Source organism: Pyrus communis, chromosome 6, assembly GCF_041283825.1.
Source record: "Pyrus communis isolate YQ-2024b chromosome 6, ASM4128382v1, whole genome shotgun sequence".
NCBI lineage: Eukaryota > Viridiplantae > Streptophyta > Magnoliopsida > Rosales > Rosaceae > Pyrus > Pyrus communis.
Genome location: NC_142570.1, coordinates 1,509,715 through 1,529,959, shown reverse-complemented (window position 1 = coordinate 1,529,959; position 20,245 = coordinate 1,509,715). Strand labels below are relative to the sequence as shown.

At 36.6% G+C, this 20,245-nt stretch overlaps 3 protein-coding genes across 4 annotated transcripts; 1 reads left to right on the top strand and 2 right to left on the bottom strand.

Moving 5' to 3' along the window:
• The first annotated feature begins 2,723 nt into the window (after window positions 1-2,723).
• On the top strand, window positions 2,724-3,749 carry LOC137709766 (uncharacterized). Its single transcript, XM_068448751.2, has one exon. It carries the CDS (start codon window positions 2,790-2,792, stop codon window positions 3,498-3,500), a length of 711 nt encoding a protein of 236 aa, XP_068304852.2. The 5' UTR covers window positions 2,724-2,789; the 3' UTR covers window positions 3,501-3,749.
• Window positions 3,750-4,635: 886 nt separating this feature from the next.
• Window positions 4,636-9,294, bottom strand: LOC137710672 (uncharacterized). The gene is made up of 10 exons (XM_068449762.2): window positions 8,945-9,294; window positions 8,119-8,328; window positions 7,685-7,919; window positions 7,290-7,459; window positions 6,975-7,117; window positions 6,676-6,853; window positions 5,970-6,549; window positions 5,741-5,853; window positions 5,145-5,388; window positions 4,636-5,036 (listed from the first exon to the last, which is right to left on the bottom strand). Exons 2-10 carry the CDS (start codon window positions 8,295-8,297, stop codon window positions 4,809-4,811), a joined length of 2,070 nt encoding a protein of 689 aa, XP_068305863.2. The 5' UTR covers window positions 8,298-8,328; window positions 8,945-9,294; the 3' UTR covers window positions 4,636-4,808.
• Window positions 9,295-14,815: 5,521 nt separating this feature from the next.
• On the bottom strand, window positions 14,816-16,362 carry LOC137709696 (transcription factor BEE 3). 2 transcript variants are annotated; one of them, XM_068448679.2, is made up of 6 exons: window positions 15,950-16,362; window positions 15,738-15,857; window positions 15,545-15,610; window positions 15,377-15,445; window positions 15,201-15,278; window positions 14,816-15,093 (listed from the first exon to the last, which is right to left on the bottom strand). In XM_068448679.2, the coding sequence occupies exons 1-6, from the start codon at window positions 16,310-16,312 to the stop codon at window positions 14,998-15,000; spliced, it is 792 nt and encodes a 263-aa protein (XP_068304780.2). In that variant the 5' UTR covers window positions 16,313-16,362; the 3' UTR covers window positions 14,816-14,997. The 2 variants fall into 2 exon arrangements, with proteins under 2 accessions (XP_068304780.2, XP_088551446.1); XM_088695320.1 differs by lacking the exon at window positions 15,377-15,445.
• Window positions 16,363-20,245: the final 3,883 nt, after the last annotated feature.

Below are 20,245 nucleotides of genomic sequence, written 5' to 3'. Positions count from 1 at the left end.
CGATTTATAATGAAATATGTCATTGACTATAAGACGCCACTAACATATTTTGTCTTTTACTTTTAGATATTTTGGTGGTGTCACTGTCACGTTTATCATGCATAGATACAAAAAAAGAAAAAAAAAAAAAAATTACAATTATTAAACTAAGCACTTAAAACGCAAGGATTAAAATAATCACTGCTAAAACTCTTGGGGCAACTAAATCAATGCCACGTTGAGTTCGCCGAAGAAACAGAGTATTTCGGAAAATCATTCCAAAAACATCAATTTTTGATAAGATATGTGACGTTTCATCTTAAATTATTTGACAATGAAAGAAATAATTCAATTTTTCATAAGTTTAGTTTTTACACTGTATTTTAATTTTTTGATATGAGATTTACACTCCCTACGCGCTCTTTCAACAATTCACATGTAAAATTATTTGAATTTAACACATAAAAAACACTTATTGAACCGACGTGGAAGCGCGTAGACCATATATCAACTAAATGTAGAGGAAATATATCTTGAAATCTTAAAGAAAAGGAAGCAGATCAGATGAAGTTTGTTGATGAGCGGATCACGTATGTATTAATCATGCCATGTTCTTGGATTTCTTCCCGGCCGGCCGGGGCCCGGGGACCATACATCAACTAAAGTGTACATACAGCTTTATGGACCACAGCTTGGCACTCGAGCTTTCGCAAGCTTACATGCATATTCCTTCTGCACTTAAACTTGCTAAATCACAAGAAGTACAACGACACCAACAAATCAGCCTTTTTATCGAAAAAAAGAAAGGAACAAATTAACTTTAATTTCTATCCATTGCTTTCTTTTTTTTCTTACATCACTCACTCGTCAACCTAGCTCATTACTTCATGTACATATTGGAAGCATGCATATCCAGTTGATGTGCACTTTTAGGGTGTGAATACAAGTATTATATAGTACAACTATAAGGATCATTAGCTTAACATGTTGGCTACAATGCTAGCAATTTTTGCGTCTAATTTTAGCATTTGGACCTTTTTACTTCTTTAAATGACGCATGTCGTTTTTTTTACACACAATGATTGAAGAAAATTAGAAAAAGGCATTAAAGGTCTTGGTTTTTGTTTAAAAAAAATAATATGTCTTATGTGAAGAAGTTAAAAGGTTCAAATGCAAAGGTTAGTGCAAAAGTTGATAATATTTCTCTATATGTAAACTGCGTACATGAATTCTTTTAAAGATAAAGCACAGTGTCAAAGTGTACTCTGGCATATATGAATATTTATCTTAGCATGTTAACCACCTTTTAAGTGGGCAATACATATATGTAAACTAAAAGGTCATTTGATAGTCATTTCGTTTTCCCAATCTCTAAAAATAAGCACATAAAAAATCAATATATAATGTGCATAATAAAAATGAGTAATGCTAGGATAAACAACTTTTTAAACTAAATTTACTACTATATGATATGTCACCAATAGGAAATAAGCACGTTAATTAACACTTAAGTAATAATCTAATCATCAACAATCACGTCATATAATTTACAAAATTTAATCTCAAAAGTTAGTATCCATAGCATTACAAAGAAAAATGAAATAAATTTTATCGGTTTATATATAACACTATGCATATGTTGAACATTCCACTCTCCATTAACGTGTAAAGGCTGCATATATATCAGCATAAACCGACAAGTTTGGGACCATCTCAACTGAAGAGAGCATAGAATATAATTATGATATATCCCACTTTCACATCTTGGATGGTCAGAATGTTCTCCAATCTAATTAGAGATGTGTCAGTTAAAAATTTCACAGCCTATCGCTAACTCCAGCCCTTTTAATTCAAGGCCTTAGGGTTTGCGGCATGCGCGATTGATTTCAGTAAAACTCGTACGAATCTGATATCAAAAGATGTAATGTGCAGCGGATTGAGTTTATCATACAGCATGACTTGTTTAGTCAAGGAAGTAGCAGTTGATATTTGCAGACTAAAACCTTTATAATATTACGTAACGATGTGAGTTTCGTGCCGAATAATTTTTTTGACATTAAGAGCTATATATAGTGCATTCCATGTATCTTGAGTAAAGTGGGAGATGAGAGATTTGAATGCATGGAAAGCGTGCAGATGGTTTAGAGAAGCATGCAATTGCAACTCATAAAGAAGTGCCAAGACGACAATATCCTAGCTGCCAAGAAATGTAAGTACAAAAATAATCAAACTACTTCTCCGATGAGCCCTCAAATTCCACCACCGCACCCCTTCCCCATACAAATCTCAACGGTCAGTCCACCTGGCACATCCCTACTGGCCCAGTTCGACAATTTCGGAACCACCTCCACCCTCCTATATCCACAATCCAATTAAAATCCCCATACGTGGCACAATACGACTCGAGAAGCCCACCCATCCAATCGTAGGGACGCCTGCACTCGATCAATGAACCCTAATACATTCCCCATATTACACCATACTTACATATTGTAGGTACCTTCAAATTCGAAAATTTTCTTATTATCTACATGCACATGCACTGAGTGCTGATTTTTTTTTTAAACCGTTAGATCAAATTCAATGGTTGTCGATGCATTTAGTTCTCAAGAAACATTGTACATTTAAATTTAATACCTTCTAAATTTGTTTCAACAAATCCCATGCAAATAGGAGCAAAACTTGTCACACGTACTTATTTCCACCTCTATATATATTTCCCCTTCATCTAATTTCTTGTACTTTTGAGAGGCCCTTGCGCGCTTCCCTGCGCCCAAATAAAAGTGTCCCCACAAGTGCCAATATTTACAATGAGCCCACATGCAAACGCAAACAAAAGGGACGTGATCCGCACCAACAATAATCATGGGACGTCGTTTTACCCTCCGCCCTTGAAGATCAACAGGGACTCCCATTTCATCAAGAAGTCCTCGTCCTCGTCTTCGGCCTCGCCGTCCTCGTCAGCTTCGTCGTCCACATCTTCCCTCGTGAACGCTGTGGCTGGGGTGAAACCGCCCCAGCAACAGCGCCACCCGGTGATTATCTACACGCATTCGCCCAAGGTCATCCACACGCACCCGAGAGATTTCATGGCGTTGGTGCAGAAGCTCACGGGGCTATCGCGCTTTGAGGATGACAGGCGAGAGCCTCATCCGCAGCCGCCACCTCCTTCAGCAAAACGCGAGGTTAATGTGGAGAGTTTGTTGGAGGAGAAGATCATGAATAATAATAGGATCACCGGAAAGGTTATGATGAGGAACGAGGACAACGATTCGTCGTCGGTTATTACGACGGAGGAGAATTGTAGCAGCAAAAACATTACTAATAATAATAACAACAACAATAACAATAATAATGTAGGGAGTGTCGTAGGTGTAGGAGGAGGAGGAGGAGGGGATGGTCAGGTGAATTCCTGCTTCGTGCCGCCTAATCCTTACCTCGGAAACATTCCGGTTTTTACGCCGAACGCCACCGATTTCTTGTGCTCCAATTCCATCAACCACCTCTTCACAGCAATATGACGATCATCCTGGATGGTGATCATGATTCATGATCATGCGGCGGCGGAGGAGGAGTACAACTTTGTGATGGAATGGCCCTGCCTACGCGACTAAATTGAAGGCCTGCCTACGTGACTAAATTGAAGGGAAGGATTCGCCGTTTTTGTTAGAATTAATGTTTGATTATTTGTTGGTTTTTGTTTTTCATCAATTTTTTGTTGGAGTTAATGTGGATGCCTGCAAGCTGCCAATAAAAGTTCTAATTTTCTGGGGTAGAACTTTTTTTCAATTCTTTTTGTCAATTAATTTGTCGGAAACACGATTGAAATTAGAAAATCTGTTTGTTCGGATCACTTCATACTTAATCGTTGTAATCTGATAATTAACTCATGTTTCTGACGGCTTGTTGTTTATCAAATCGAAATGGATGGATGGAGGAGGAAAAAGATAAGGCCAGACATATTGATTAGAACAGATGTGCTACTTTATGAATCCTAATTAAGGGGTGTATTCAATTGGGAATTAAGAGATTTTAATAGATTTATAAATTCAGGAATTTTTATAAAGTTTAACTAATATGTAGAGATTTCATATAAAATTTTGATTCAATTTCCTCGAAATCTCATGGGAGATGTGAGATTTGTGGATGCTTAAAATACATAACAAAATATCTCCAATTCCCTCTAATTTCTCAACTTTTCCAAATTCTTTAAATTCAAATTCTAATTGAATACACCTGAAATATTATAAACTTCTTTAAAATTCTAATTGAATACACCCGGATTTCTAAGGATTTTAATAAATTATTTTAAAATCATGATTGAATACACATTGAATTTTAAAGAATCACTTAAAATCCTGATTGAATACCCCTAGATTCACTAAAAGAATTAAAACTCCTCAAAATCCCGATTGAATACATCCCCCTAAAATTTTGTTCTTTATAATTGAGATTAAATTAATGTAGTAGGTGTGCCCACCCTTATGCACCCTTTTCTGGAAAAATGAAAATTGATGGACTTTAATCGATCCAAAAATGGCAGCAGGACGCAGGCCACCTCTGTTAGATCATTTGAACTGCGCCGGAGAAGCAGCTTTACGATTTATCCTGGCGGACTGCGCCGGAGAAGAAGCAGATAAAAAAATTAAGAATTAATTGGACAAACAAACCTTTTTATTTATTTATTTTCTTTCTTTTTTCCTTGAATCTCATACTATATAGGAGCTTATTTCGACTTCCTTGAAAAGATATACACACACTTTCTCTCTATGTAGTACAGAAAAACGTTACCTGGACATATATAATACATTTCGCAAATAGTTACATCATCATTTCTTCTTCTTCTCTTCCCTTTCTCTTTCAAGAATAACGGGCGCCGCTGGTATGCTGAACCACCACTCTCGCAATCTTCTCATCCATCTCTCCGTGCTCGATCTCCTCATCGGCGAATAACACGTAAAAGTCTCCAAAAAGATATATAGCACAATATATTTGACGGGCATGAAAGCCAGAGCCAAAGCCATAACTAGAAGAGCTATCGCAAATCTTTGACTCGCCTGATCATCATTACACAGAATCATTCATCATCCACGGTCAATGTGCTAAAAGTATATATAACTGAAGTAGAAAGGTGGAGGAACGAGCAAGGAATAAGAGAGTGGAACCTGAGGAAAAATGGACAGCAACAAGGCACGTAGCTTGAGAAGAACAACGTTCCCATCCTGGATGACCTCTTCAGCTTGAGAAATTGCATTCTGAACAGCCAAAAGCTGCTCCATCGTATTCATCGCTGGAGGTGCTAACACCTTAACCTCGTGAGTGGACTTTCCTTGGCTAAAATATTGAGTGAGAACCATGAAGACCGCGATAAAGACGAGCGTCAATGCAAAGGCATAGCTCAGCCATCCCCTGAAAAGTACGTGTGTCAGTCTACAGACAAAATTCATACCGGTTTGATGTGTGGAAAGAAACGCTAGAGAATCGAGACCATGAGAAATCCCATTGAACTGTATTTTTTTCTCTAGCTACCCCGTGTTCTAATTTAGGGAGTTTCCAAAAAATTTAGTATCTACGAATTTTCATTTGGAGGGCTTGTTTCTGTCACTGAAAACCATGTTACATTGAGTCAACATCAAAGTTTGACTCTGTTATCATGTGCGATAATCATGCTTTTTAAATATTCATTTTTTCCTGCACTCCCCCTACGTCTAAATTAAAGATCAACCAGTAAAGGAAGAAAATGAAATTTCACGCAGTTTACCTGCAAATGATGTAAGTGAAAACACAACAGAAAAGCAAAGACTTAAATGGATCCTCCCAAAATGCCAAAGATTGCAGGCACTTCCCTACTTCCGTCATTGGAAACAGTAACTCCTGCAATTACTCAACAAATTTAGACAACGTTGCCAGAAAATGGAGTAACTCATAAGCTATGTAAGAGAATATAGGCTAAATAAAACCTTAAATAACATTACATTATAACCAAATACCTTCATCACTGCAAAATTTGTATCGATCCCTTCCACTTTGACTCCATCTACTGTTGCTTGTGCTAGCGCCACTTTTTCATAGTTGCTTTTAGATTCCTTAACTGCTTTTTCCAGCAAAGTAACTTCTCCCACAGTTATCTCACCCACGGCAAGCCCAGCCTCAACAGAATTATTAGAACTTGTTCCAAATGCAAATCCCAAGTTAGAGATCATATCCAAGGCTGAGATCGAATACATTCCACCTCCTGGCTTAGAATTGTTAGACCTATCTAATTTTTTAAAAGTTGACAAATCTGCCATGGTTTCAAGTATCAAGTCTCCACCTGGTAACTGATCACAAAGATTGAACATTAGAAGACCCCCGTAGCATAAATCAGTTTGAGAGATAATTTCTTGAATTGCTTGTAGTCGCAGAATTCCAAGCACTGCCTTTGAAAGTGCTTCATCCTTTTTTATCCCCTTGATCTGGTATTTATTTATAAATTGATGAACGTATAAAATCTCCCGTATGATTGCTAGCCAGTAATCACGACGTGTATGCCCCTTCAGCTCAGGAAACTCTATTATAGCTGGTTCTGATCTACAGAAAAGACACTACTGAAAGTTGATAATCAAGTCCTAAGAAGACGACTTTCTTTTATAGCTACATGGCAGATCAAGTGTAGAGACTAAAAGCACCAAAAATAAAAGGTAATGCTTCACTTACAATGAAATTGATTTATAAAAGACTGCCTTGTCAAACAGTCTAGTACCCCATGGGCCAGTCAACTCAGCTTTCACAAGCTGTTTTAAGTCATCTGATAGATCATATCGTTTTGCCTTGTCATAAGATACAACACGCAGGGCCTCGAAGTAAAGTGCATGATCTGTCAGAATTAACCTTCCTGCTAACATCACAATTAATTTGGCATTAATAATCTTCATGTGTAGTAAATCCATAATACGAACTGACAAGGACATGAACCAACAAAGATATTTGAATTGTTTAACTATCCATTGACATACCAGGCCATGTAGAAATTCCTACATGCTCAAGAACTGGTTGGGTAGTGACTGTTCCATCCACTTCCAGAATCTTCTCTCTTTTTGATGATCGCATGGCAGAAAGAAGTGATGACTCTGATTGGCTTTTCATTTTTCTTATTGCTCTGTACGAGAAAAATTTCAAAATCGTAGGACAAGATATGAGCGTCTGATACGCGGTACAAGAAATATGCTTCCAGAAATTCCATAAATTTGAACTTTGAAATTTAAGAAAAGAAAATGCAAGTTTGAAGGGGAGAGAGGAAGAAAATGCAAACTCAATAGGAGAGAATGTACCTTTCTAGTCCACTTAGGTACTTGTCATATGTGGACAACTGAAGTCTCCCATCGCTTGAAGACGCAAGCACCTCAAAAAGATTTTCACTGATAATCACATTTGCAATAATAGGAACTGCTGGAGCTATTCTACAGAAAGCGTCTAACCCAACGGATAAATCCTCATCTAACTGCACAAAAAACGAGGACATGTTGACATTAATAGAAGCATTACAGTGCAAAGAATCACTTGAACCCCAAACTATAATTTACACATAGTCAAAACAGGTCTGATAAAAAAAAAATTTAACATAAGATTAGAGATTGTATACTGTATGTACAGTACTGATAGGAATATCTAAGAATCTACAATATAAGAAATAAGCTTCTAATGAAAAAGAAAAAACAAAATTTACATTTCGTAAAGGTTGGCTAGAAACAGCCGGAGCCTCCCAAGCTATCATCATGTCATATGTCAAGCGTCGAAACTTTTTATCAGCCAGATGACCTGTTACTTGAGTGGACAGAGCAAGTGCTCGGAAACAGCAGTACTCCAAAAAGTTCCTAGCATAACACGATGGATGCTTTATAGATTCAGAAGCCTCAGAATTGAAGCCTTCACGAAGCTCAGTTGTAGGAACACCAAGGATTCTGCATCATTTGTTTGTTATCATTAGAAAATCACTTCTCGATACTAATTACCACATTTTGTTTGTGATTCATATGAAGTTCCCAACAACAAAGAATAATTTCCAAAGGAGCGAAAAACATAAGTTGCACATATTTCATCCAGTTTTACCGTGATAATATAACAGTTGACAGAGTATCAGGTGAACAGCTGAAAACTTACTTTGAACATCTTCGGACAACTATGTTTGCAATTGGAGATAGCTCTGGAACCCAATTCGTCTGGGCAGAAGGAGATTTTTCCATATCCTCCAATTCTTCATCATAAGCGCTTCGATCTCCAAGCAACCATTTGAAGGATCCATCTCTAACAAAATTCTCGAGCATATTTGCCACAGCCATCCCTAGTTTTTGCCCTCACTGTGTGTCTAAACTGTAAAGGAGCAAATTACCATATATGTCACAGTTCTTAAATTTGATTGAGGACCCCAATTTCACAAACACCACTGTCCAAATATTGCACTTCTCAAACTAAAAGAACATAAATCGATGGAAGGAGCGCTACATAGGCTGCTCACTTTGGAATTTTTGTTCATCAAAACCTCAATACCCCCATCACTTTATAGCACATTCAACCAGAATGACATTTTACAATAGTAAAGTAAAGTTTACTCTTTCAATGTATTATGATTTCACTTATCATAAGTTCGCAACGAAATTCAGAAACTACAAGAAGCAAATTTTAGTCAATTAAGTTTACTCTTTCAATCTATTAAGATTTCAGTAATCATAAGTTCATAGCAAAAATAAGAAACTTAAACAATTGCAACACCAGCAAAAGTTCACAAAAACCACCAGATCAAAAAATCATTTGCAATCCGAAAACCCAACACCAAAATTCTACCAACAACATCATCAATCTCTTCAACTTGCTACAAACCAATTCTAAATTACTCACCACAATACCAAAATTAATCAAACCTAATTCTCAAATCCCACTACCAAACTAAACCCAGCAACTAATAACACCCAAAAACAACACAACTTGCCGTAAAATGCACATTCAAGACCGCCGCTTTCTCAGCAATCTCAGCTTTTGCCGATGAAATTCTTCAGATTTCTGCAACATTTCCGCAAACCCACCTCAGATTACACGCTCGGAACCAAAATCTACGAACCAACATCACCAATTTGCGAAATTAATTGAAGCAAAAGAAGAATTGGTCCGAGCAGCCACGTATGAAGGTGTGGAAGATCATAAATGTGTCGTGGTTCGGGGGTTTATTGTATTATATTCGAAGGGAAACTGAGATTGTTAGATAAGTACAGAATTCGCGGCAACTGTGACAAAAGAGTTTTCATCATCCAAAATACTCCTCTGGCTAGTAGGAGCAGGGTTGTGATTCCCTGAGGTAAGGTGCAGTAGATGGTACAATGCTGTCAGCGCATGTGTCAGCTTCATAACATGCCACGTGGCGGTTGTTGGGATCAAAATAGTAGACAGTGCAACCATTTGCATCATCACTTGGTCTTTTATCTTGGAACGGATCGCTTCCACAAAGCTATTGGATTAAATGATTTGAGTCTTTCAAATTTTATCTAAAGGCTAAAAATTATTATAGCTTTTAAGAGATCAAAACAGGTGGGCCGTTGGATGAAATTGAAAGATCCGGATCACTTGATCCGGTAGCCTTGGTGAAAGAGATCCAGAGAAGATCTCTTTCTAAGATAAAAGACCAAGTGATGATGCAAATGGTTGTACTATCTACTCTTTTGATCCAAACAACCGCCACGTGGCAAGTTATGAAGCTAACACATGCACTGACAGCATTGTACCATCTACTGCACCTTAGAGTAAGTCCACCCCAAAGGGGTAGGCCGGCTCACAGCCTTCAAAATAGCCCGACACCCATAAAAAGTGCTCTAACCCAGCCTAATAGGTTGGCACCCAGCCTAAGCCGTCCCATAGGCCGGCCTAGAATGTGCGAAGCCATGGCCCTACCTATGTGACGTCACAAGCGATTTTAATTTTTTTTTGCACCAAGCGCATGTGAAACACGAATGAGTGGCCGTTTCGACAAGAAAAAGCGGGCGGGGGCCCGCATGTGCAAGCGCAACAAGGGTGAGGGTTCGGATGCCACGTGGTTCATTATGGATCGTTGGATTTCCAGCGACTAGTTTTCTGAGCCGTTGGATTTCTAACGGTAAAAAAAAAATTCATCGCCTAGCCACGTGGCACAATCTAGGCTGTTGGATTTGAATTCTTTTTTAAATCTAGCGGTTCAGATTAATTATCTTAATAAAAATTAATAAAAAAATGTTTAAAAATTCAGAAAAAAAAAATTATTTATTTATTTTTTTTCTATAAATACCTAACCATCATCTTTCATCTTACACCACATTTCAATATTTTCAACACTTTCAACCAAAATAGTACCTTTGAATAATGACATGTGGTGTGACAATATTGGTTAAAAATTCTATCCGAAATTAAAAATATTTTTTTATTTTATAAAAAAATTAATAATATTTTAAATGGGTTGGGTGCCAGCGCATTTTGTAGGATGGAGATCGTTTGTGCCAACACATTTTTTATACTTTGTGCCAGCGCATTTTTTAGGGATGGAGAGCATTTGGCCAATTTATTTTTTATGGGGTCTATTTCTGTTCACTTAGTGGATTAAATAGGTTGAGTACAACGCATTTTTTAGAGGTAGACTTGCTCTTAGCTCTTCGCCATGTTATTAGGTTTGACTAATTTTTTTAGTTTGACAAGTTTTTTTAGTTTGACAAATTATTTTAGTTTGACTAATTAATTCGAGTCTTTCTTTTAGGGTTTAGAGTTTAATGCTACTAACTTTATATTATATAAAACAAAACTGGTGCATCATAATTTGGAACTGGATCCCTTTGTACCCAAAGGAACTAAGTCTAAGGATCTAATGATCCGGACTATTGAAATTTGATCAAACGACTACAAATAGGAGGTTTATCTAAAAGTTATAATAATTATAACCGTTTGATCAAATTTCAATGGTCCGGATCATTTGATCATTGGACTCAGTTCCTTTGGATCCGGAGAGGATCCGGTTCCTCATAATTTAACTGTTGTTCTGTGACCCCCTTGATAAAAAATCTATTACTCGGTCTTTACACGGCTGCACAGTGCACACGAGTGCAGGATGTGGGAGAGCACAAACAACAATCCCCTCAGCTAATCACCTCCAGCTTGCTCTAAAGTGTTGTGCTTCTTTTCTACCTTTCATCTTCCACTAACTTTCTACATCGTCGGTACTGAGTAATCTCATCCTAATTGGACAACATATATCAATAGTAAACACTTACTGTGATTTATACGCTAAATGCAGCAAGCAAGCGAGATTTACTTCTTGAGCAGTATGTTCAAGGGACGTGTGTCGTACTGGTCATGCAAAATCAAGACAAAACGGTTCATTCTCTATCACATTGAAGGACTTAAAAAGTAAATTAGGTAAAGCCAATACCAGCTAAACGGCATGCGTGCATGCATATGCTATGAACACTGGTATTCCCCTTTCAAGGCTTTGGTTCAGATAAACTTGGATGTTCCAAATACAACTGCACAGATAGAGGTTGGCTACTCACTGACTTAATAGGCCTAGGGGTTATTAATGGAGGTTGTTGCCACTGCTTTGTGTCTGTTGGAATCCATGACTCCGAATCCTTGTTTGTACTTGCCTCAGGGAGGGATCGAAATTACGCAGTTGTCTCCCACCTGCAATCTGTTGTAAAAGAAAAGCTTACATGCCTACCCCTGATCGATCACTAAAGGAAACAAGATATTAATCCAAACCTATAATTAACGAACTCAGAAACTACGTAAGTATCTGGTCAATATCCAACCAAAATGATAATTATATTAATTTCAAATCTCAGGGACTAAAGTGATGAGTTATGCAAATCTCAGGAACCTTTTTTTAATACATTCGATACTTGTACTCTAAACTACTCTAAGGAGAAGAAGAGATTTTGAACTCCAAACACGGTGGATTGAGGAGAGTTCTATGATTTATTATTGATATTCATAGCATTCAACCTCTCTAACTTTTATTGATATTATTCTAGGGTTAATTACTATAGTAATCTTCTGATTTATACTCGTGTTTCACTTTAGTTTTAAATTTTATGACCTTCTAACTGTATCACATCCCCACTTTAGTCATTATGCCAATTTGCTAAACTGTTTCATTGTAGTAAAGCTGGACATTTTAGTTGACAATCAAATAAACAAAAGTATGACAGAATGGTTAAAGTGAGTCACATAACACAAGTGAAAAACTATTAAATAGATAAACTAAATTGGAGATAAAGTGAAATACAAATATAAGTTTAAGGACAAATATTGTAATTAATTCTATTTTTAGTTAATTCCTGTTGGTTTTTTTTTTTCATGTGAACAAAAAAGCTTTGCTTTCATGTCTTAATAATGTTGAATTTTTTTATTCTTGAGAAATAAAATGCAGGCCAATATCGCAGTAAATTGGGCGAGGTGGTGAGCGCAGCAGCGAGCAAGGTGGGCGAGGTGACAGAGAGCGAAGTGGACGAGCTGTCAGGTGTGCGACGTCTAAAGGATGATGTTCTGAGCTTGAAGGGTGAGCGGCAAGGTCGGGGTATCGAGTTTGAACTTTGGAATCTGGAGACTGGAGGCAAGGTATCAAGTTTGGAGTCTGAAGAAAGGAAGGGACGAGGGGTGTGTTAGTTAGGGTTAGTGTAAAACATAAAACAACGTAATATTATGGGTTTAAATGTTTGGTTTTGTTCGGCTCAGTGGGTGTCCTAACATTTGAAACCGAAACTGAACCGATTGAATTCGATTAAGTTCAGTTAGAGAAATTCAATTTGGTTATTTTGATTTGATATTTTGTGCGATATTTTTTTTTTTTTTCCTGTTTTTTCGAACACACCCCTAATTCTTCTTGAGTCCTTAATCCATATAGGTCAACATAGTTTCTCTCATGCGCATGGGTTGCTCATCAACATATTTGATTAAATCTCGACCTTCCAATTTTTTAAATGAAAACGAGTGGCAGAGATTTCATCAATTATGTTGATGCACATGTAGGCCATGTGCATGATAGAAACTCTCATTTGATCAAACTATACATATCATCTATGTAGTCTAGTTTTGTCCATGTTCATAAATTGCATGTGAGGCTCACAAATCGGGACAAAAACATCCTAAAAATTACTTTTGTTGACCACAAAATGACATTTTGACCATGCATGTGATAATCATCTACGGGAAAGGATCCTCTCCAGATCATTTTCACCAAGTCCACTAAGGCAAACAATCCGGACCTTTGAAATTTGATCAAACGGCTAAAGTTATTAGAACTTTTAAAGTGAGCCCTTGTTTGTAGCCATTTGATCAAATTTCAAAGATCCGGATTGTATGCCTTGGTGGACTTGGTGAAAAGAATCCAGAGAGGTTCCTTGCCCATCATCTACAACCTTCAAACATAATTTAAACATAGATCTCGATTTTGATTAAGATTGATACAAGCATTACCATTTGAGTATGATGATGCTTCTTTACCACATCACCATAAGCCATCTTGAGACACTCGACGATGAGATGATTCGTGATGAATCATATTACATTGAGGTTTATGCATATTAATATTATGAGATGCATGCACATACTTAGGTTTCCTTTTTGTGCTATTTTTTAGTTTTGCCATAATTTAGTGGGTATTTTGACAAGCTAACATCTTCCACTCCAAAAGCTTCTAATCTAGGTGCCTTGAACTTGCCCATATTAAGTTATTGGTACATTCCCAACTCCACCTAATATGTGATCTCCTCAATCCAATTTGGGAATATATGGCACTATCCATTTTCCATTACGCTTTGAGGGGGGACCCTTGAGTCCTCTTCCTCCTCTTTGTTCATGCATACTGCTTCAATAGACTTGGTCCAAGAGGGGTCAAAGAAAAGAAGAAAGATTGACTGGGATATGAGGAGAAAACAAATTGGAAAAAAAAATTTGCTTTTGAGAGAGAGAGAGAGGTTCATAAGCACTTATCCTTTTAGAGAAGTTGGGAGATCCCACACTGCCCCCATGCTCTTTAGGGCATGCTTTGGCCCATTCTTGCTGTCCTATGTCCCTCCAAGTTTCATGGATGCATTGCACCTATCTTTCCCTCTTTTCAAAACAAAACTTGAAGACAAAAAACTTCACATTTCTCTCTCTCTCTCTCTCCCCCCCAATCATTCACCTCATGAATTGGCAACCTCCATGAGATTTCATGGACTCCATGGGTTACTTTCAGTTGTCATTTCAAGCTTGTGACATTTCAATTCGGTTCATGAGTCATAATCAATAAATTAATGTCACTTAGTTGCTTCCAAGTTTTGATATTTTAAAGCTGATATAGAAAGAGAAGATAAAACGCTAAGGTGAAAGTATCTCAAACCAATCACGCAATGTTATGTGAATAGTTAAAACACTAGACGGCGCACGATAACCTTAACGTCCATGTTGCATCTACGTTGCTCTTGATATTAGAAGAAATATGTCTAAATTTTCCAAATTTCCCATGATCTTATATGTACAAGTTGATGGCAATTAAATGTTGTTCTAACACATGAGACAAGACAACATGTATCATCCAACTGTTGTCTTAGCATTCCTTTTAACTGACAGCTTAGTGTTTATCCACCCCTTATGTTTATGAGTCATGACTTTACTACGTAACATAAAGTCGGTTTTGTAAACATGAAATAGGTCATTTGATTATCCTAGTATGTCCGGTTTCTTGTAGCCGAGTTTGAATCTCTCTTTTGATAAATTAAAGTACGTAATTAGGATTTAGTGCACAGCCAATTTATGCATCATACAAATAATTACTGATTATAGTTAGAGAATCACAACTAGGGAGAAACTTTTTTAACTGTGTGCATTGTATTAATCTCAATAAATTTCCCCCAACATATAAATTAGGGTTTTACAAGTTTTGGTTTTCCACTTGTGGCAGACATATTTAGCATGAAGCGGGGACAAAAATCATAACATTAGAACCGTAGGAGGAGTAGGATATGGGAGATAGAGCATCTTCAAGTCTCAGGGGGACCAAGCTGAAGATGTTGAGTGGAAGCTAGCACCAAATCCTCCATATCCTGCAGCTTCTCTCTTCAATCTCTCCAACTCTCCTGCTATCTGCAACATAACAAAAAAAAAACGTTACTACTTTTCGATCGCGCAAAATTAGAATTCCATCCCTCGTCACCAAAATTTTTTTACTGAAACTTTTTCATATTTTGTACCTGCATTGTTTCCGTAACATCAGTCTCTGAGTTGGAGTCATAGAAAGAGCTTGCTGTGGCTAGCTTCATAGATAGGAACTGAAATATTCGACAAAGAACAAACATTGATTTTCCAGAGAAGATAATTAAGAACAAATTATTAACAAGGAAAATTTGATTATTGTTAAACTAATTACCTCAATCTGGTTTTGTAAGGACTGAACATAATTAATTATCTCGTCCAACATTACCGCCATTCCCATCGTCTGTAATTACATTAGCGCGTTTGTAAATTAGACTTATGGTTCTTGAATTTACTAAGTTAAACACATATGCTTAATTACGCTACCAAATTTCTTAATTACCTTAGAGCACCCTGGGACAATATCTTGCAAACATGTCAGCCTTTCATTAATTTTTCCTCTTCTAACCTGATTGACGACATTCAATAAACATATATTAAAACCAAGAACTAATGTTTTTAACAAATTTATCGGTCACTGAATTAGAATATCGCTCGAAGAAAAAAAACGAAGAAGCACAAGCAAATTTAAGTACCCTTTCTGCTAGACTGTGACTGTGAGTTGCTTGGCCTCTCCTGGCTCTAACATGAACAAATTCCTTTGGTTTCTCATCTTCCTTCTCATTGCTCTTGACCCTCTTTCCTCTTTCTGCGCTCTGCGAACACACGAACAAAATCAAACTGAGAACTATACAAGGCAAAACAAATTAAAAAAAAACTGAGAAAAAAAAAAGATTTAAACAGTTACATTTTTTCGCTTGACCCCGGTTTCAGAAACTGGGGTAGTAGAGATTCCGGAGCTGCTCTCTGTTGCATCATCCACTGCTATTCTCTTCTTGCTTTCATTTCCATCTGTAACAATGGAATGAACTTGTAATTTTGGAAAGTTTTCGATCATGTTTCCGGCGGTGAACTCGGGTTCTTGATTGCTGAACAAGTAAGTGTCATTTGAGAAGGGCATGTAGGTGTGGAAATTCAAGCTTGGATATTCCACGACACTTGGAATATTGAACTCGTCTGCATACTGGTTTGTTGGTTCCATGTTTTGGTCAATATCTAAAAATGGAAGTGAAGGTTTATTGCTTAGGAAATCTTCTGTGAATTCAGACATTGGGTTTTTTTGTTTGTGTTGGATTTGCAGAGTCCCCTGCTCGAAGGTTTCAATTGAGTTTTTGGATAATGTGGGTGATGAACTACTATTTAACATGGATGAATGAGGAAGTGGCCACGTGGCAGAGCTGTGTGTCCCCTGTGTGCCCCGTATCAGGGGTTAGCATTGTAATCATCTTTAACTTGAAGCGTATGATCATGTTTGTTAATAATTTAATATATGAAGTGGTTGAACTTTAAAGAAAGTATGAATTAGTTAGTTATTCAATTCTTGATCTTTTCGATATTTAATTAGGAGATTTTAGAAATTTTTGGGATTTGAGAATCCAAGCAATAAGGGATATGTAGGTGGGAGCAATTATTGCAGTAAGAATTTGTGAAGGACATATTAAAGGCTTTTCTCATAACTAAAGGGTTATACTAAGGCTCAACTTTATATTCTTACATTTTTGCATTTGTAATAGACGAGTTAACAGAACATGTTTAAGATGATATCCCTCGATGTATACTTTTTTGCAGATGATATAATATTGATAGATGAAATGCATGAGGGAGTAGATGCGAAACTTAACCTTGAGCGGGAAATGTTGGAAGTTAAAGGTCTTTGTTTAAGTAGATCAAAGACACAGTATGTGGAGTCAAGTTCAGGGGGAATGAGGGTCCAAATGAGATAAGGATGAAGATTGGAGATCAGGAAGTACCAAATAATGAACGTTTTCGTTATCTTGGATTTATCTTGCAAAATAACTGAGATTAGATGAAGATCTCAACCATAAAATACAAGTTAGATGGATGAACGGCAATAAGGCAAACGATGTTTTATGGCACGGAATGTTGGGCGGTCAAAAAGCAACACGTGCCAAAAAATTATTGTAGCGGAGATGATAATACTTCGTTGGATATGTAGGCACACGAGAATGGATAGGATTAAGAACAAGAATATCTTAGGTAAAGTAGGAGTGATAATTGGTTAAAATGGTTTGGACACATAAACCGAAGACCTAAGATATTTCGGTTAAGATGAGACTATGATACATAGTCTCAGGACAAAAGAGATAGAGAAATACCTATGAATACTTTAAAAAGAGACTGTAGAAAAAGATATGAATTACTTTGAGCTAACTAAAGACTTGGCGCAAAATCGATCACAATGACGTTTTAAAATTCATACAATTGACTCCACTTAGTGAGATAAAGTTTGATTGTCTCCGCTTAGTACTTAGTGAGATAGGCTTGATTGTTGTTGTTTTTAAGGATTCAATTACTTCCTAATTTTCTAATTTAGTCACCAAGTGACTTAAGCATGTACACTCATATGCATATATGCCGAAATTTCAAGAGAGAAAATTGTCTTAAAATTCAGCTCACCTGAATTTCCAATCCTGAATCCCTTTCTTTATCATATGCATAATGCCAGATGACTTTAAACTTTTCTCATGCTCTCATAACTGGGCTATCACCACGCATAGACAAATAAAGCTGGTCTCTTTCTTTAAAGAAAAATATTAGGAGATCACATTTTCGTACAATCTAATGTGATATCTTAATGAATGTTGGTTATATACATCACTTGCCACATATGATGATACCCTGAATATGATATAAATAGGATAGCGCTATTCACACAGTACCCTTTTTACTTCCCACACAGCCTTGTTAATTTTTGTCCATTAATCTTTTTCATTTTATTTGATCCGAAAGTCAAAAATTGAAAGGATGAATGAGAACTAAAAATAAGTGTATAGATAGCACTACCCTATAAATATGTAGTCCCCCCTACATTTACTCTTCTTAAAAACGGAAGAATGCCTTGCTATGATATCCCTACGACAAGTCTTTGGATTGGGCTTAAATCTATGTCTTTAGATTGGGCTTTTTATTTTGTTACTAGGTGGATGGGTTAGATCTATGTCTTAAGATTGGGCTTAAATCCACGAACACTATGATCAAGTAGAGTTCGGATTTCCTCAATTGGGGGAAGCCGAGCAGCCTTTTCCGTTAACAACAACCAAAATTCAATAGAGCTAAGTCCTATATTCCCACATTCAATTTCCTACATAGTCTAATAGCAATAGTACATTATCCAAATTCAATAGAGTTAAATCCTACATTCTCACATAATATCATTAATTAAATTAAACACATCATTCATTAAACATAATCCAACATCATTCAGTTATGAATAAGCCAATTAAACATAATCCAAAATAAAATGAACAAAAAAAACCTAATGTATCATGAGTCATATCATTTCAAATTATAGCGTATCCAATTTGACCACTCTTCCAGTGACATCTTCAGAAATGCATCCTTTTTCGTTTTAGTATCGAGCAAAGCGACTGCTTGATAGCAAGCAGTTCATCCAAATTTGGGGTTTCCTTGATGGCATCCCGTATAGAATTTTGTCTCTCTCTATCTTTATCCCTTTTCTCCAACAAACTATGGACTCCTCGGAAGTCAGTGGCAATTGAACTGAGAGTAAGCGAAATATTTTCCATAATTCTAGCTTGATTAGTGGTCTCAGATGATCTAGTATTCCCTTGGTATTGGGTTCTGTTTCGTTTCCTACGGTTGGTGATTTCTAGGGAAATCTCTGAGCTAGTGGCTTGAGTGGGTAAGAATGGGGATGATTGATTGAATAATTAAATTTGGTGTGATGCTTGGTTTTGATTTAGTACAAAGCCCCCATTTTCCTCATCGTAAAACAAGTTCTCTATTCCAACTTGTTCATCTTCCTCTGTTCCCCCTTGTCTATCTTCCACTACAAAAGTTCTTGCATCAGTTTCCTCACCCAATCCCAATGAGTGTTTTCCAATGGCAGTTGCATCCCCAATACGATTTGCAAATCTTCAAAGTCATCACAAGATTTTTTACGAATGCTTCTTTGGTCTGGGTGGGTCTACAAAATAAACAAGAAAATCACAATTGTTCAATAAACTATAAGTATACATTCAAGTTACATATAATATTTTAAATAAAAGCCAATAAGTTCACCCTAAAGTATTCTTCCCAAACTTCGTCATCAACAACAAATCTCTTTGTGTTTGCATCCCACCCAAAGCCAGAGTTGCTTCCCATAAGTTGACTATATCTTCCATATTCTTTCTTAAAATATCTCATTCGACTAGTGTAATGCTTATAAGTTTTATTACACTTTAGTCTTTGATTAAGTGCCGGAAGTATTCTTGTTGTCACAATATCTTTGGTTAGCAAGCCATTAGCATCACGCCATCCACGCAATGTAGCTTCAACGAGCAATTGTAACAACACTTTGCTCTCTTCCAAAGTCCAAGCTCTATGATTACTTTTGGCCTTCACTTTTCCAATTTCTTGTTGTTCGTCTCCCATTTCTAATTACTAGTGTGATGGAAGCAATAGTAGTAACAAAAAATCAATTCAGGACATACTTAACAAAAACCATCCGAATCATATAATATGCAATGCATTAATATAGCAACAAAGTACCTCAATTAACCAAACAAGTACAGTAAGCTCTAGTCTAATCATAATAACCAAATTCATGAAAAAATGCTAATCATAATAACCAAATTCAATACAACAAACAAAACTAGGGGAAAATATTTAATCTATACTCTTAACAAATGAATAGAATAATGCGAATGACCTGTGAATGATCATTTGCAGAAACCAAAAATCAACGCACCACATCAACAACAGTCGGAAAGAATTTCTAAAAGTTGATATATACAAAAAGAGAAACAGTTTCCTCAAGCAAGAGAAACAAGAATTTTCCCAACCATAAAGGATTATATAATGTTGAAGAAATCTCGTTATGGTTGAAATCATACAATAAAGAAAGGCATCAATTCAAGGATTTTCCCAACCATAAAGGATTATATAAGAGATTTTAGAGCAAAGTTCCAGTCCACGAAACCTTTGAAACTGCCCTCTTTTTTTATAGCGAAAAGAAAAA

Bases quoted from the DNA above. Each gene is read 5' to 3' on its own strand.
- LOC137709766 (XM_068448751.2), top strand. From the start codon at position 2,790: ATGAGCCCACATGCAAACGCAAACAAAAGGGACGTGATCCGCACCAAC.
- LOC137710672 (XM_068449762.2), bottom strand. From the start codon at position 8,297: ATGGCTGTGGCAAATATGCTCGAGAATTTTGTTAGAGATGGATCCTTC. The intron at 6,550-6,675 runs GTAAGTGAAGCA...TCTTTTCTGTAG, and splicing joins TTTTATAAATCAATTTCATT to ATCAGAACCAGCTATAATAG. The intron at 5,037-5,144 runs GTTCCACTCTCT...AATGATGATCAG, and splicing joins TGCTGTCCATTTTTCCTCAG to GCGAGTCAAAGATTTGCGAT.
- LOC137709696 (XM_068448679.2), bottom strand. From the start codon at position 16,312: ATGTCTGAATTCACAGAAGATTTCCTAAGCAATAAACCTTCACTTCCA. The intron at 15,858-15,949 runs GTAACTGTTTAA...GTGTGTTCGCAG, and splicing joins CCGGGGTCAAGCGAAAAAAT to AGCGCAGAAAGAGGAAAGAG. The intron at 15,446-15,544 runs GTAATTAAGAAA...ATGTAATTACAG, and splicing joins TTGTCCCAGGGTGCTCTAAG to ACGATGGGAATGGCGGTAAT.